The sequence below is a fragment of the Vigna unguiculata genome, chromosome 5 (genome assembly GCF_037176805.1).
Source record: "Vigna unguiculata cultivar grain cowpea cultivar isolate G323 ecotype 2 chromosome 5, ASM3717680v1, whole genome shotgun sequence".
Lineage (NCBI taxonomy): Eukaryota > Viridiplantae > Streptophyta > Magnoliopsida > Fabales > Fabaceae > Vigna > Vigna unguiculata.
In genome coordinates, this window is record NC_140796.1 from 742,207 (window position 1) to 760,099 (window position 17,893).

Consider the following 17,893-nt stretch of genomic DNA (forward strand, 5'->3'; position numbering starts at 1 on the left):
ATTATGATAGACTCTAACATCACGACTTTCATATCATGTTAAGAAATATATTTTAAGCTTAATTCAATATTACAAAATCGATTTGTAAAATAATATTTATAATAATTTAGAAGTTGTAACTTTATTATAAATTCACTTTTATCTTTTATTGGACGTGAAACTTCCAAATATGTACCAAAAGTATTTTCCAATTTATTACAATACTTTCTCTTGTTTGTCTGTAATATCCGTTTTTTATTTCTCATTTTTCTCCGCAGGTGTGGGAGGGAACATAAAGGGCCTCATGTTTTCTCTATCGAATGGTATAAGACACAAACTAATTACTGTAGGTAACACATGCTACATATAATTTGTGTGGAGTAGACTCTATAGAACTAATTATTCTGTCTCTGTCCATGCAAGCTAACACGAGACAGCACGACAGAACAACATGAGTAAATCCAAATCCAACAGATAATACTCGAAAAATGCTTCTTCCTCTCACCCTGTCTGAAGATAATTCAATGGACTCTAACCTTCTAGTAATCATTTATCATTACATATGCATGTGGATATTGTCAGAAACTAAGACTTGATATACCGGTAAAAATGTAATAAATAATGCCATAGGAAAGGTAGATACAGAACAGAACATTGTACAAAATGTTGTATGAATTCTTCTACGAATAACGTAATTCTTTTCAAAAAATACATCTTAGCTACAAAACACGAGAATATTTACACCACCAAATAAATAACATATATATCTATGTTATTTCTCTGCCCCCTATGCATATTACCTTTTTTGAATCAGCAGTGAATTCAGCTTCTCATCATCATAACATACAAGCCCCAAATAAAAGTTCAAACCAGAAGCTTTTAGAGAAAAAAACATGAGAAGGCTATGACTTCTAAACTAGCTCACTGACATTTGACACAGTACACAAGTTTCACTATCTAAACTAGATCTTCACCAAGACAAAAATGAAAACTTAGAAACTATGAGGAATTAGATACAGAGGAGCCACTGATCCAATTGTCAACAACTGAATTTGGTGAAACAGGGGAATGAGCCTTCTTCAAAAGTATAACTTCATCAGTCCTAATATCCAATGTTTCTGTCTCTTCCCGTGCACCAACCCCATCACTTTTGATTCCTCTTAAGATCTCTACCACTTCATCCATGCATGGTCTCATATCTCTTTCCTGTTGCAAACACCTAAAGGCCAATTCTGCCACTGCTGTTGTCATCCTCCTTATACCATGATCCTTCTCAAACCCAAGATAAGGATCAACCAACTCATGCAGTTCCTGGTTTTGAATTTTTTTGATAGCCATGTTTGACAAGTTCACATCACTGCGATTCCTGTTGATGTCCACAGCTTGTAGTGATGATATGAGCTCAATCAAAACCACTCCAAAGCTGTAAACATCACTTTTATCAGTGAGTTGGTAGCACTGGTAATACTCAGGGTCAACATAACCAGGTGTTCCCTGTGGAGCTGTTGACACATGAGTGACATCATTTGGGAAATCCCTTGAGAGACCAAAATCAGCAACCTTGACGCAAAATTGATCATCCAAGAGAATGTTGTTGGTTTTAACATCGCGGTGTATGACATCATTTGCATGTAGGTAGGCTAGAGCCTCAGCTGTTTCAACAGCAATGTTCAATCTTACAGGCCAAGGGAGTAGAGTTGATTTTGAGCCTCTTCCTTGAAGATGATAAGCCACTGTTCCATTAGGTATGAATTCATAGACAAGGATAAGTTCTCTGCTATGTTTAGAGGTGCATCCAAAGAGTGTCACAAGGTTCTTGTGCCTTAAGCGTGCTAGAATCTGAACTTCATTCATGAACTGCATAATACGCCTAGAGTTGCTTTCATAATGGCGTTTCACTGCAACTGTGCGTCCATCTTTGAGTTCACCTGTTTAACAAATATAAGATTGTTCAAGAAAAACAGATATCTTTCCTGGTATCATATCATACACATCTTTAGAATAATTATATCATTGTATCAGAAACATATGGCATGTGACAGATGAATTGTATCCGTGCATCATGGACATGTAAGTTATTTTGTTACCTTTGTAAACAGTGCCAAAACCTCCCTCACCAAGTTCTCTAGAAGCATCAAAGTTTTTGGTAGCTTCCTCCAGTTCCTCATAGGTGAAGACCTGGACACCAAAGTAGTAACTCCTGGCCACTGGATCAGTCTTGGAAGATTGGTAAGAAGATAGACTTTGAGAGGTGATAGTAGTGGATGCAAAAGTGTCTCCGCTTGAAGTTGGAGCTATGAAGAGCTCCATACTTCTTGATTTTTGATAAGTTTTTCTTCTTCTTTGTACCATACAGTACACACATCCAAGAATGACAACAAGGGCTGCAACTCCTCCTACAGTAGCGCCTGATAACAGTACCAATAGTAGACATTAGTACAATTCGTTTAACAAAATGGAAGCATTTAAAATTAACAAAATGAAAGTTACCTATTGCTACACCTACATTGTTGCGTTTACCTGCAATAATTCCAAACAAATAAGATGTCAAAACAACGGATCATAGGGATGAAAAGGAAAGGTAGTTAACACATGAAGCTAATAAAGCCTCAATTCACCATAGTTTTCTACTGCCAAATCAAATACACTATATAACTTTTAGCTTCTTAAAAATCACATTGAAGAAGAAAATCACATCTGAGATGTGTGTTTGATGTGGAACCAAACCTACTGAAAATAGCTGGAATACCTGGAGTTGAACACAATTGATCCCCACAAATACAAATAGGTTGGTTCTTATCAGAATCAAAGCCACAGTGGCCACCAGAACCAACACACTCAACGCACACACTCTCAAAAGGATTCCAATAGTTCACATTAAACCCCTTCATCAGAATCTCCCCAAGCAAAGACCGGTTTTCCACCAGTCTATCAGCCTGCTCTTTCAGAATTGGAACTGCAATATGTTGAACGCATTCAACAATTGGAACTGCAATAGGGTCCGAAGGTAACGAACCAACCAAAGAATAAGACTCATTCAAAACCCCTTTACTCTCACAGTGAAACAGATTTTCTGGTGTTTTGGGGAACGCTGAGGTGGGTTTGCACTCATAAAACAAGGTCAGGTTTTGGTTCCCGGAACCATAGCTGAAGATGGGGTCATCAAAAGTTGAGTTCACGTAAACATGCGTGCATGTCTCGTTCCAAAGGTCTAATCTTGCCAAGGTGAGGGTCTGAGCCACCGAGTTGATACTAATGACTCGGTAGCTGACTGATGAGATGTTCAACTCGGGGACGACACCGTCTTGGCAGTTCAAATGGAACTGTGGTGGCCCACAGAAGGAGGGGCGGTCACCGCCGGTGAAAGGGTAGGAAAGGTTGGTGATGGTGCCGCAGTTGAAGGAGGTGACTTGGCAGGTGGAGAGTGGTGCATCGGGTGGCAACGACGTCGTGTGGTGGAGAGAGAAGATGAGGGTGATGACTACAATGGTGGTGGTGGTAGTGGTCGACGACAGGGACAACATGGTTTATCGTTCGTCGGTGGTGGCAGTCCTATGAACTCTGGTTCTATGATTTGAACTTTAAACGAAGTGAGAAGAATGGAAAAGAAAAAAAAAAACATGAAGATGAATTTGTTTGACTTGGACTTTGACAAGGTTTGAAAAATAAATTATAATCTGAGATATTTGAGGCTTTAGCAATAGCAGCCGAATAAACTAATACTGTTAATTTTCTTTTTCATAATTCACACACTTTAAAATAATGGGATAGTGGAACAGGAAATTATTTTGTTAGGGAAGGTGGTGAAGGATGCGTATATAATATTGAGTTAAGTCAATACACAAATCATACTGTTATAGCATGGTTCAAAATGGTGGCTGTTCAAAATCTAGAAGTATGACAGAAAGGTCTCAATCGGTGATAGACATGGTTTTTGGATGTTTTGGCCGGTTGGTTCAGACGGAGGAACTGCGTTGGAATATGTTATAGTTAAGGAAAAGAGACACACGCGGTGGCATCTAATAACATGATGTCACAAAACGTATATTTAACAGAGTTACTGGCCCCATAAAATGAAAGATAGTATAATTGCAGTCAAAGATGGCAACAAATATGTTAAAGCGAGATGAACGTGAATGTGTGAATCCTTACAGCTAGAAGAAGCATTCTTATCCAGATCTTCCTAAAAAAACTATGTCAATCTTATTCTTATCATCAACAGCAGAAACTTAAGATGCATCTGTGACTGTGAGTAAATACTCGGTATAATGATGAAGACACAGTTACTCACCTGAATTTTTACATGTGGATGGAGAAGAACCATTGCTGCAATAGCAAGAAAATTCACCCGAGCTTGGATTATAACCACAGTACCCACCAGAGTTTTGGCATTTCTCACACAAACTATTGTTTGCATCCCACTCCGCGTCAAAACCATTATCAAGAACAGCCTTAAGATTTTCCGTCGTTGAGTTTCTTTCTAGAAGTTTAGCTTCTGACTCCAAAATCGGAACAACTACTCTAGATTTGCATGCTGCCATGATTTCACCTGACTCAGAATTCTCAAGCATGCCCTCCGTCACAAAATAGTTAATCATTTGAGTTCCATTTACGCTACAGTTAAACCAAGGGAAAACGGTATCTGATTGAGGAAATGAAGGACAATCATAGTAGAAATAGAGGTTCTGAGAATCTGAGCCATAATTAAGGAAAGTGCCATCTACAGTGATGTTCCTGAGGATAGTTGGACAGATGTTATTCCAGTAGTCAGTTCTTACAAGTTTGAATCTATGATCCGAATCATTGACTTCAAGAACTCTATAAGTCTCCGACATCAGGGTAAGCGTTGCTACTTCACCTGTACATTGAAGGTTAAACGCAGGGTGGCCACAATATGGGGGTCTACCATATCCCCAGAAAGGATAACTCAGGTTTTTGAGATTTGCACAATGAAACGGAGAACTGCACTTGAGATAATGCTCATCGTCAGCACAAGATGTTGGAGTTCGGTTTAAGGTGATGGTTATGACCAAAATTGAGAAAAAGGTGCCTTGAAGAAGTTTCATCTTCAGAAAGAGAAAAATAGTATGGTAGAGAAGAGAGACAGAGGATTTGATTTGACACTGCAATTGATAAAGAGAGAAGAGGGAGATTTCAAGTGAATTGCAGCAGTACTAGTGATGCAAATGTAAATTTAGGTGACCTGTTAGGCTTTGACCAGACACCAACTATTCTTATTTTCAGTTAAAAATTGTCAAATTGGTGTTACCTAACTCTGATTAAACATTAAACAAAGTTTATGGGTTGGTGCTCTGTGTGTGTAACCGCTCAGGCTAATTATGACCAAACTTTATGCCTAACAACTCCAAACAACTCCAGCTTATTCGTTTATCATTCATACATTAAAAATCAAAAAAGGCTTCACACGTTTACTCCAAGAATAAAATAAAATCTGATGGTTGGGTGAAAAAACTACTTGTGAAATGGTCAACAGGAGAATTTATCAGGAGTTTGATTTGTTGTGTACATAAATATCCCGAAAGTCAAACATTATCATGCCCTTTGTCTGCAAGCAAACAATTGCTGACCCGGTTCTTCGGATGCTATGGCGTTTTAGGGAAGAATCAACATCATCGGCACCATTGACATGCCAAATGATCTTGAGTAAAAATACCTTACAACCCAGTTTTGTTCCATATGAAGTTCTGTTCTCTCTCATTCCTCGTTTGAGGTACAACCTCGTTGATGTTCACAAGGAAATACAAGGATCAAATATTGGACCCTTTTCTTCTTTATAAAAAAAGTGTTGTTTGCTTGTTAAAATATATAATAACACGCTTCTTCAATCAGAAGAAGCCATGCATGTTGATTTTTTACGAACTAAACTAGAAATGGAAATACAGACATACCTGTGCATGTAGCAGAATGGGGTCCATCCTTGCAGAAACATTGGAATCCTCCATCTCCATCAACCCCACACTCACCACCAGAATCACTGCATTTGTTGCAGTCATCGTAATTTCCCACCCAATTCAACTCAAAACCATTCTGTAACGCTTCACTTATTTTGTTGTCAATCACAAGTGAAGCGTTGGTTTCAAATATCGGAATCACCACAACCGTGCAACTCCCCGTGTAGGAAAGTTCAGACTGGGAAGTGTAGTAGACATATCTATCAGCAGCACCACAAATAAGAGGACCAAGTGGATTCGTCGATATAGAGGGGGGTGAATTGGAAGGGCAATAAAAGAGCGTGAGGTTGGCAAGATCATTATATTGATGATCATATCGAAAGTGAGTGTTATCAAAGGTGTTGTTCTTGTACTCACTCACACAGATACCATCCCAATAATCATCTCTGGCAATTGTTACTGTCTGTGTTGTATTATGCCAATCCAGAATACGGTACTTGGCATCGTTGAGGGTTATCTTGGGGACTCCCCTTTCGCATGCGAGCCTCTCTTCACCGCAATAACTATCTCTGTTTTCTCCGAAGAAGGGGTACCTGAGATCCAGATTCGTATTTCCGCATGTAAAAGCGTTACTACAGTTGCTGTATTGAGCATCGTCCTCACAAAGATAGGTTGGAACATTGGTTGAGATGAGCAACACGACGAAGACGAAGCAAGGCTTAGGTTTCATTGTTGGAGGATGAGAAAAGATGTGGGATGCAGGTCGAGAGTAAAAGGAAGAAAAGAAGGATTGAATCAGTAAAAGTAGCGCGTAGATTATTATATTGGGAACTCTTTAACATTTGGTGTTTCACTTTCAAACATGTAAATTTCAAAGCTTGATGTTTCTAAGAAACCCAAGCCAAACGGCAACTAAGCATGTTTCTTTGTTTATTTATTTATTCTGGGTGTGATTACGTGACCTTAGCTTATGTTAGATGCAGTTGTTGTAGAATAATGTTGTTACATTGCATACACACTAACTCCATATTTTTGTCTCATTCCAAATTTCCCTAAGTCTGCTTCCAGAAGAGTAGACCGTACTAAAGAAATTGAAACCAACCATATTCTACGTCTTCTACTTCATTGTTTTTTCGACCTTCAATGTAACATAAATGTGTTTGTATCGTAAAAATGAAAATAAAATCTCGGACTTGACTGAATAAGAAAATATATATATACAGTCGAAAAAGTATGAATCCCGAATAGTGATGCAAATATCTTAATGACTACACTTTCTTTGAGAAAGATAAAATATTTTGCTAAAGAATATATATTTTTCAATTTGACTGGCTAAAATCAAAACTCAGCCTTTGACGCTGAAAATAAATTATAAAGAATGTTTATGAAGGAGGATTGGTACTTATCAGTTTGGATAATGACGTATTTTGAACAGAAAAAAATATAGCTATATAATTAGGGATAAGAACGTGTAATATATTTTAATTGTAATAATAACTATTTAAAAATAGCATAATAATAAAAGTCTTTAAGATGCATAATATTAACTAACATTCATATAATAATAATAAGTTTTCATCTTATAAAAGTGTAATTCAAATATAAAAGTTTGTCTATATATATTGTAAAACATATATTATTCAGAAAGATATAAGAAATAAAATGGTAATTTCAATTCAAACTACTTTTTAATTATACATGTGTGAAATTTTAAATAAACAATTATATTTATCTATGTGCAAGTAGGGGTTTATCTTCATCCTTTCCTATTTAATTTTGAAGGTAAAGTCTCGTTCTCAAACCTATCTTTATTTCACAACTACACATTTATAACCAATATATTTGTATGGGTACCAATAAAGGAAATTTACAATAACACTGTAATTTTGACTGAATTTTATTAAAATAAGTAACATAAAAAAAATACCTTTATAGATGAATCGTATTAGAAAACAGGATCTTAAAAATAATAAGTCGGCGTTTGCAAGCTGATTTTATTTATTTCTTTAAATAAAAGTCTTGCTCATTGTATATACATTTTTGTCTTTTTCTTCGTGTTTTCATTCAAGACTTATAACTTTTTTTTATTGTAAAATTGTGTTTGTCAGAATCTCTAATTTTTCTTTTCGACTTCTCTTTTAACCAGTCAACTTTTTGGCCCATATAAAAGTCATCATTTGAAACATATAAAATTTGTGTAGTGTGAGAGTATGTATGCATTATTTATTAAAAAAAAATGAAAGGGACTTAGCACGAAGTTAATTTTTTATTTCTTGAATATTATTTATATTGGGAATGATTTCATTTATAAAATGTTAATTTTTTTAATAAAATTATATTTTTTATGAATTTAGTTTAAAAAAAAATGATTCTTATATGTAGACGTCATCTCTTTAAAAACCTAATTATAGATATACATGATTTGAGTATCGAAAAATCCTAATTCTCACATTAGAAATTAATCTTAAATAAGTTCTACTTCAGATCTGGACTACAAATATGTTTTCCAACTCATGAAAAATTGCTTAGGTTTGAAGATTGTGAAGAAGCTATCTTTATTTTTTTTATAAGTGTCTTTAAGGTATCCTTGATTACATCAAGAAATACTTTTTTTTTCAAATTTATTAAAATATTAAAAATATTTTATGTTTTGTTATTTTTATTAATGCATACATGTAAATTAGTGAAATATTAATAAATTAATTAATTATGAAGTGATTGATAAAGATATAAATGATAAAAGAATGGTTAGTGTTATCTTCAACTTCGAAAAGGACAAATATATTTAAAAATATCTCAAAATGTGACACTTAGAAATATATGTTTTATATTGAGAAAGTAAAAAATATTGAACTGTAAATAAAGTCACATTGATTAGAACTCAATGACTTTATGTCCTAAGATTTTAGATTAAGTATAACAGATCACATATAATATTATTAATTCTTTGAATTCAAATATAAGAAACCTAATATTTAAGTATTTATAACAATCCAATGGTATAGTAGTATGACCCTTAATTAATGTGAGTTAAGAAATGTTACAAGAGGTAGCTCATATTAAGATGAATAAACTCTAAAAGTTTAATAATGGTCCACAAGAATAGAGTATATTATATAAACAATGTTTTAAGATTTTTAAGTGAACTATGATATCAAATTCACTCTTGTATATTTGATATACAATTGACCTTTTGACTATTTATAACCATCTTGTTTTAAAAACAAAATTATACTATGTACGACCCATAATTAATAAATGAAGATGAAAATAACATTCTAACATCCATAAATCAAATGAGTAATTAATACGGTATTGACATTTAAAAATGATGATTAAATATGAATAAAATTCTTAAAAAATTACGACATATAAACAGAAACAAAGGGAATAATCTAAACATTCATATAAAAAGAGAATTTTAAGTTTTAATATTTATTCTTAAGAAAGGCAAAGACTACCTATGATTTAGTTTTTTATTTTTATTTTTTTTGTGTGTGGTCATGCAATTTGAGACTTCCAAGTAGCATAATTATGCATACCTTAAAGAATATAGGAATTATCAAAGTTATATATGTTCATAACTTATGTCCCTTTCAGGTTTTGAGGAAAATGTGTTATGCTATTACTATAAGAAATAGAATAGTAATAATCAACGCAAGAATTAGTAGCAGATAGAAAAAAAAATTCATGTTTGATCGAGAAAATTGAGGCTCCATACTAGAATTGGTGAATGGCTTCACCAATCACAATTTCTCAATGTGGTGACGGAACTGAGAATCAGACAACGATATATGTTTTCCTATTTCCTTTCATTTTCTCTGCATTTTCCATATACACTAATTTGGAATTTTATTCCCCTAAAGGCCTCAACATGGTGTGAAACAATGGATCAAACTCTCATTAGCTTAAGACAGAGGAACAAGGAACAAGGAACAAGGAACAAGACCAAACATATATATAGTTTGACCCACATGATAAAGAACCTTCATACTTAAACAAGGGGTTTAAGTTTTCAGTTCAAACTATTCAAAGGATGAATTCAGACAAAATTAAGTGACATGTTCATATTACATGAACATTTGATCTGAAAACGAACTTAATTCCTCGTCAAAAACAAAGCAGAAAACATAAATTTTGAATAAACTTAGACGTACCCGAAGATGCTTGGGTATCTGGTGAGAAATTAGGACAAGGTCCTTCTCTGCAGTAACATGTTTGCTGTGAAGAGCTGTCAAAACCGCATACTCCACCTGATTTTTCACACTTGTCACATTCTTCAACACCTATTATCCATCTCACCACAAACCCTTCTTTGATTGCATGGTATACTTGGATGAAACTATTAATCTCCATGAACGATAGAGGAACGGGAACAACCACACTTGTTTTGCAAGACTCGGGAGAAAGTGACCCAAACTGAGTATAAACAGAAGTTCCCCCAAGAACTCCATTACAAGGAATATAGGTGGGAAACAAAGCACAATCATATGAAAGGGTAAGGTTTTTATAGAGTGACTCGTAAACGTAGAGCTGAGAGTCAAGGGTGGTGCTGACATGTGTTGGTTGGCATAAGTCTATCCAGTAATCTTGTCTGGTGATTTTCAAAGTATGGCTATCTGGGTTTGCTTCCAAAACCTGGTACTGGACATCCTTAATGGTTATGTAGCTGGTGTCGTTTTTGCAGATGAGTTGCATCAGAGGGTGGCCACACTCTTTTGGGCGGTTCCCTCCCCAGAATGGAAAACTCATGTTTCTTATTTTGCCACAGCTTATCAGGTTCGCGCAATTGCTGTAAGAATCGTTGGAGCTCAAACATGGAGGTATCTGAATGAGTAGGAGGAAGATAACTGAGTGATGAAGGATAGTGAAAAGAGGGAGGTGAACAGTGTGGGAAGCCATTGGAGGGTTAAGAGAAAAGGTCAGAGAAATGTTTGAAGGAGAGAATGTGACTCAAAACGAGGAATTAGTTTTTTAAGATATAGAAACTGGTTTCTAATAACACAAGTAACTGTGCTTGTGGAAAAGTTTAAGTTGACTTACGCAAATTTAAGTATGAAATTTAACATAACTTGAACTGGCTTTCCTGACTCCATTTTTTAGTACCTTGCGGCGAAGAAAGAAAGCAACCCTTAATTTTATACTTACTTTCATTGTACGATCATTAATTAGTATGTATGTTCCATACAAGCACGTGGGTTATTTTTGTTGAGTTCCTCTGTCTGTTTATTTATATTTTATGAGCATGAAAAGAGCTTAATAAAATTTAAAAATAATTAAGATATAATTCAGTGTAAATTTATCGGCATTTTACAAGGAATTAACATGTTCATATCTAACATATCAATCTGATGTTTTGTTCATTTTCAAGTAAATATTTATCAAAGTCTCATAAGTAATATGAAGAAATATTATAAAAATAAAAATTATTTTTATAGTTGTCATCGTAATTCAATAAATATCTGATTGAGTGTAGAAGGGACTTGGGTAATCCTGTGTCCTCGAAAAATTTGTAATTTTTATCCAAAAAATTTTATTGAGTATTTGTGGATTTGTAGATATAAGCCTTATTAAATCACGTTATAAATAAGTGTATTTTTGCTTAAAAATATTATTTTCTTACTACTTGATCGATATCATTTTTACAAAAAGGTGTTTGATCCTGTTTGTTTAATATCTTTTCTCTTTTGTAAATCTTTGTGTTGCTCATCATTATTATTAGCTTTACTTTTTATGAATTATAACTTTCATCGACAAATAGTTGAATATCATTTAAGAAAAAAAATATTATTTTTAGATTTTAAGTTAAAAATAATGTTAATTCTTTAAGTGTTTCCGGCGCAGTGTTATTTACTACTGTATTAACAAAAGTTCAGGATAATTAATGTGTCCTGTTACACACGGCCGTATTATTTGAGTATAATTTTTACAACTTTTACATTGTTTTTTAAAATTCGTTTATTAACCATTTTATTAATGCTCAATTAAATCCATTATACAAGAAAATAAATGTATGTTGAGTATTTACAATAATATATAAAGAAGATTTTTTCTTCTGTGTCTATACTTTAAAGTATTAATTTTATCTTTTGAAATATAATTATTTATTAAATTTTTTAAAATTAACTGTTATTTTTACAAATTTTTTGTAACATTGTCTATATCTGCTTCTTCTTTTTTTCTCTGTTTATCAATAGTTATTCTCTCATATTTTCTGATATATTTCACTTTATTTTTAATAAATATAATTTTATTTATATATTAACTTAATAACATTACATTATCATCACTTACTAATATAATATCATATATATTTAAAAAATACGTAAACACATGTATGATAGCGCCCGTGTTTACGCTAGTTTTAAAATAACTAAAATCAAAATATGTTTTAATACCAAATAAAGTCATGTTATGACATAATTATGAACTTTTGACAAAACACCTACCCTAATACCCTAAAATCCATCAATAATTTGTCATCACATATTATGAATTACTAAGTAAAAGGGGAGAAAGAAATCTTAATTTCCATATCATATCTCAAAACCGATATACTAAATAAAACATGATAAAAGTTTATATTAATTCATCACAAATGATATAAATTACATCGATTATCAAGAAAGATGTTAATATTTCATTACATCATATTCTTCAAATCGTGGAAGAATATTTCTTTTAATATTCTCCAAAGTAAAATAGAAAAAACTTGCATACCAATAATCAATTACTAAACAAAAATACCAAAGAAAAATAAATTACTGTCGAGGTAAAAATTCACTTACAGACATCTTATTTATAGAGAATGGAATGGAGTTGTTGATAGGTTGACTAATACTTGATTCCCGAGCAAATATTGTTGGATTCGTGCTTTCATTCAAGAAAAATGCCGGTTCTTGTGGACTTGGTAATTCATTGAAATAACTACTAAGGTATGATAGAACATCGGTCATTGTAGGTCTAACTTCAGGATTTTGTTGAACGCATAACAAACCAATTTGAATACATTTAGTAACTTCAATTTCTGAATAAGTTTCTTTAATATTAGGATCTAATATGTCTAACCATGTTTGATCTCTCCATTGCCTCCATACCTATAAAATTTTGTCAAATGAAAAACCCACTGACATAACTATTAATGAACATTGAAACATATATAATTTAATTGTAAATAAATAATTGATTGAATTATTATACTCACATAACTTAAGAGGCCTTTAGCAACAAGATGTGGTTCGTGAGAACTCAAATTCTTTTTTCCAGTAATAATCTCTAAAATCATAACTCCAAAACTAAAAACATCTGATTTTTCTGAAAAATGTCCAAGCATTGCATATTCTGGAGGCATATATCCACTGTAAAAAAATGATTAATTAGAACAAAACATACTCTAAGATTAAGAAGGTAATAAATAGAATAATCATAAAAAAGTATTTTCACTTACAATGTCCCAACAATTCTATTAGTACCGACTTGGTCTTGATTTATTTCAACAATTCTAGCTAACCCAAAATCTGAAATTTTTGGAATCATATTTTCATCTAATAAAACATTACTTGGTTTGAGATCGCGATGTATAACTTTGAGTCGAGAAAGCTCATGTAAATAAAAAATTCCTCGAGCAATCCCTCTAATAATATCATATCGTTCCATCCAACTTAACAATTTTGATCGCCGAGAATCTACATGTTAAATTCAAAGAAAAATATAAGATTGAAATATATTTTGTAGTTAGAGAAAACACAAATATATATATATATATATATATATATATATATATATATATATATATATATATATATATATTAATAGTTTAAGGTTGACGAAAATCATACCAAATAAAAAGTAGTCAAGACTCTTGTTCGGTACATATTCATATATAAGAATCTTATTTTGCTCTTCGAGACAAAAACCAACGAATGTCACAAGATTTCTATGTTGAAGTTTAGCTATCACCGAAACTTCGTTTTTAAACTCCTTTGCACCTTGAGAGGAATTTTTTGAGAGCCTTTTTACTGCTATGTGTTGTCCATCAAGAAGAATTCCCTGGAAATTAAATTACTACTTATAAGTAAAATAAAAACTAGAAAGTGATTATACAACATTTTTTCACCTTATAAACTTCTCCAAATCCTCCTTTGCCAATCCTATTCTCATCTGAAAAGTTGTTGGTTGCTGCCTTAAGTGTAGCCAAGTTGAATTGTAGGGGCTCTAAAGTAACACTTTCATTACCAACTGGTTGACACAAACGTTATTGAATTGTAAACGGGTTAAGTTGTTAAACATCTTGAAACCTAAAAACTACATATAATACTTACAATTTTCTCTTAGAAGACTCTTAATGCTCTTTTTCGATTTTCTCTTTATCAGATAGGAGCACAAAAAGATCTTTTTTGGTTTTCTTTTTATGAGATAGTAGCACAAAAAGATGAATGTCATAGAAACAGTTGTAGATACAACAATCAAGATCCATTTTCGCAATGATACTTTTCCTTTTCCTGCAAGATAACAGTCAATAAATCATGACAAGTTATAATATATCGATTATAATAAAAAAAAACACATTTTTGCAATTCTTTTTTGAAAATCTTTTGTTAAAAATACTTATAAGTTTTCTTATGAATAATAATTTATAAAAAATTATTATTTATTTTTTTATGAAATATGTGATAACCCTTTATTCCATCCTTCTCCCCCTCATTCCAGCACACTAAACTCCACACTTCACTCTCTGCTTCACCATCATCCCCTACACAGTCACCTTCAATCCTAACCAAATCTCTTCTTGCTCCTGAAACAAATTCTGGAGAAGAGACCACGACAAATCCTCCTGCTGCCTCCACTCTTAGCCTTCCTTCCTCCAGGTAAGTTCCCAATTTCGTTTTGAGGTCCATTTCCAGATTTCAACTCGAAATCTTGTTCTTATTCTGAGTTTAATCAAGTGTTCCTCACTCCTCTATGTCTGAATGATGAATTTGCTAGGTTAAACTAAAGAATTCTACCCCTCCTCTCTAAGTTGCTCTCACCCAAAGCATTCTCCATTAATTAGGTAAGGGAAGCTAACTCTTCGCCCAAATTTCGTATGAAATGTGTTCATAAGTGATAGAATAGCTTGATCATGTGTTTAATTTGTGTTTGGAACTGCTTGTGTGTGGAATTGAGTGTTGGATGAAGTTGAGCGAGCCTGCATGTGAAGAACATATGAGATATCTTGGTAATTTCGTCCAGGCGAGCAGCTCTTGCCTGAGCGAAAATACCAGAAAACCGCCTCTGTCACTGCGCAAAATCTCGCCTAGGCGAGCTGGAGTCGCCTGAGCGAGATAACTTCTCGTCTAGGCGAGCCAGTTTAGCCTGAGCGAGAGTTCGCCCAGGATTTTTATTTTGCCACTGTAAGAGGTCTCGCCCACGCGAGAGCAGCTCGCCGAAGCGAGACAAACTCTCTAGCTTAGGCGAGACCCTCTAGCTTGAGCGAGACTCACTGCAAAATTGAGTTTCTTCCCTGTTTTTGATTAATTGTAGCTGTATTAATTGAATTGATGTGATAATGGTTAGTCTTGTATGTGAATCTTATGCATGATAGTCAGTGTGATGATATTGTGTGGAATTAGTTTGTATGAGTATGAGTTGGAGTTAGGATTTCAAGGGAAATTCTAAGGAAGATGGTTTTAGTAAATGTAAGGACATGAGGACTCATATTGGTGGCATCCTGACGCTCTTAGTAACCATTAAGACTCATGTAGAGTATGATGAATTACGTCGGAGGGAGTAGCAGGAGGTCCTGGTCTATGGACCCGATCCGTCATAGACGTGAAGTTTTAGCCATTTTGAATTGAAAGTGTAAATTATAAGAATATATGATTAATAATTATTTTTAGTGACCAAAAGTTGTTAATCACTAATGAACAATTTAGATATCAATTTATAAAATAAAAATTATTGGTTACTAAAATAGTAAATATTATGAACAAAAAATTATAATTGGTCCCTAACTTAGTTTCTGAAATTTAGCTACCAATGTTTTAACTATCAAGAAAAATTGGTCATTAAACATTAACCACCAAAATTTTTGCTATCAAAAGACTTGATTTTTAAATTAGTCTCTAATTATTTAACGACCAAATTATAAATTTGTATTCATAATAATAATTATTTTAATAATTAATAATTTTTTATTTTATAAATTGATATCTAAATGGGTGGTTATAGTGACTAACAATTGTTTATCACTGCAATTAGTTCTCAATGAACGATTTTCTTTGTAATGATAATTTAATGACTATTTTCTACTTTATTTATCTTTCATTAAACATATAACTAATCAACGAGTATAAAGTAGTAGTAGAGAAAAACAAAACTTCTTTTAACAAAACTTAAAACCAAAATTAGCTAAAATATTAAAAGTCAATTTAATTCAGGATTTAAATATGAATAAATGTCATATATTGATTTGTTTAAATGAACTTTTATTACATTTTTCCTTCATGAGTACAGAGAGGAGGAGATATATATATTTTTAAGCTTAAAGTGACAACTAGTAAACTTATAAACGCGCTATTAACGAGTTTGGACAGACACTACACGACACAGTAATTACTGGACTGGACCCCTTGGGGATGAATAAGCAATTAGTCAAAGAAGGCATCCCGTATTTGAAATGGGAGAAATAATATATGGGCACCATTTTAAATATTCTATTAACATTTGTTACTTTTTCTATTTTTACGTTCTTATCACGTCAATTACTTATGTTATTTATATTTCTCTTTTTTTTTTTTAAGTCTCATTCCTTACTCTGTGTGTCAAATAACAAACATGAGATCACCTTTAAATGTTCCTTACTCCTATCCTATATCTGAATTCAAATTCTGTGTTAAATTTTGCTTGTGTTGGTTGTCTATTAGACTTTTAAAATACTTTATGATTACTAATTTTAAAAATTTAAAATATATTAAAAAAATGTTTAAAATATTAACATAATGTATATTTAATGTTAAAAAAATAACATAAAAAAATTAATAGAGTATCTGAACTCATATATCTACCATTTTATCTCCAATATATACGAAGAATATCAGTCAACGGTAAGCAAGGTGATGCGGTAATGTCATTGAAAATACAGGTTTATCTTGTCATTCCTTCACTTTCCTCCCTATTTCCTTTCATTTTCATTACAATTTCCAAATACATTAATTTGGAATTTTATTCCTCTAAATGCCTCAAGATGTGGCGTGAAACAATGGATGACAGTGTCATTAGCTTACTTAAGATTTAAGAGGTGACTAAGGGAGGAATTAGACCAAACATACCCACATGATAAATAACCTTCATACTTAAACAAGGGTGTTTAAGTTTTCAGTTCAAACTATTCAAAGGATGAATTCAGACAAAATTAAGTGACATGTTCACATTACATGAACATTTATTTGATCTGAAAATGAACTTAATTCCTCGTCAAACACGAAGCAGAAAAAATAAATTTTGAATAAACTTAAACGTACCTGAAGATGCTTGAGTATCTGGTGAGAAATTAGGACAAGCTCCTTCTCTGCAGTAACATGTTTGGTGTGAAGAGCCGTCAAAACCGCATACTCCACCTGATTTTTCACACTTGTCACATTCTTCAACACCTATTATCCATCTCACCACAAACCCTTCTTTGATTGCATGGTATACTTGGATGAAACTATTAATCTCCATGAACGATAGAGGAACGGGAACAACCACACTTGTTTTGCAAGACTCGGGAGAAAAGTGACCCAAACTGAGTATAAACAGAAGTTCCCCCAAGAACTCCATTACAAGGAATATAGGTGGGAAACAAAGCACAATCATATGAAAGGGTAAGGTTTTTATAGAGTGACTCGTAAACGTAGAGCTGAGAGTCAAGGGTGGTGCTGACATGTGTTGGTTGGCATAAGTCTATCCAGTAATCTTGTCTGGTGATTTTCAAAGTATGGCTATCTGGGTTTGCTTCCAAAACCTGGTACAGAACATCCTTA

At 33.0% G+C, this 17,893-nt stretch overlaps 3 protein-coding genes across 5 annotated transcripts; all 3 read right to left on the reverse strand.

Annotated features, from left to right (window-relative positions):
* Window positions 1-577: 577 nt before the first annotated feature.
* Window positions 578-7,255, reverse strand: LOC114185233 (LEAF RUST 10 DISEASE-RESISTANCE LOCUS RECEPTOR-LIKE PROTEIN KINASE-like 1.4). Of its 3 annotated transcripts, none has more exons than XM_085672975.1 (4): window positions 5,889-7,255; window positions 2,470-2,499; window positions 2,067-2,387; window positions 578-1,907 (listed from the first exon to the last, which is right to left on the reverse strand). In XM_085672975.1, the coding sequence occupies exons 1-4, from the start codon at window positions 6,619-6,621 to the stop codon at window positions 979-981; spliced, it is 2,013 nt and encodes a 670-aa protein (XP_085529101.1). In that variant the 5' UTR covers window positions 6,622-7,255; the 3' UTR covers window positions 578-978. The 3 variants fall into 3 exon arrangements, with proteins under 3 accessions (XP_085529101.1, XP_085529100.1, XP_027928647.2); XM_085672974.1 differs by lacking the exon at window positions 5,889-7,255 and adding an exon at window positions 4,271-5,782; XM_028072846.2 differs by lacking the exon at window positions 5,889-7,255 and adding an exon at window positions 2,729-4,216.
* Window positions 7,256-9,392: 2,137 nt separating this feature from the next.
* LOC146885961 (LEAF RUST 10 DISEASE-RESISTANCE LOCUS RECEPTOR-LIKE PROTEIN KINASE-like 2.8) lies at window positions 9,393-10,881 on the reverse strand. The gene is made up of 2 exons (XM_085674046.1): window positions 10,049-10,881; window positions 9,393-9,433 (listed from the first exon to the last, which is right to left on the reverse strand). The coding sequence occupies exons 1-2, from the start codon at window positions 10,791-10,793 to the stop codon at window positions 9,393-9,395; spliced, it is 786 nt and encodes a 261-aa protein (XP_085530172.1). The 5' UTR covers window positions 10,794-10,881.
* Window positions 10,882-12,549: 1,668 nt separating this feature from the next.
* LOC114185230 (cysteine-rich receptor-like protein kinase 34) lies at window positions 12,550-17,684 on the reverse strand. The gene is made up of 7 exons (XM_028072843.2): window positions 17,393-17,684; window positions 14,213-14,392; window positions 14,008-14,129; window positions 13,730-13,940; window positions 13,339-13,576; window positions 13,096-13,249; window positions 12,550-12,988 (listed from the first exon to the last, which is right to left on the reverse strand). Exons 1-7 carry the CDS (start codon window positions 17,589-17,591, stop codon window positions 12,653-12,655), a joined length of 1,440 nt encoding a protein of 479 aa, XP_027928644.2. The 5' UTR covers window positions 17,592-17,684; the 3' UTR covers window positions 12,550-12,652.
* Between the last annotated feature and the right edge of the window lie 209 nt (window positions 17,685-17,893).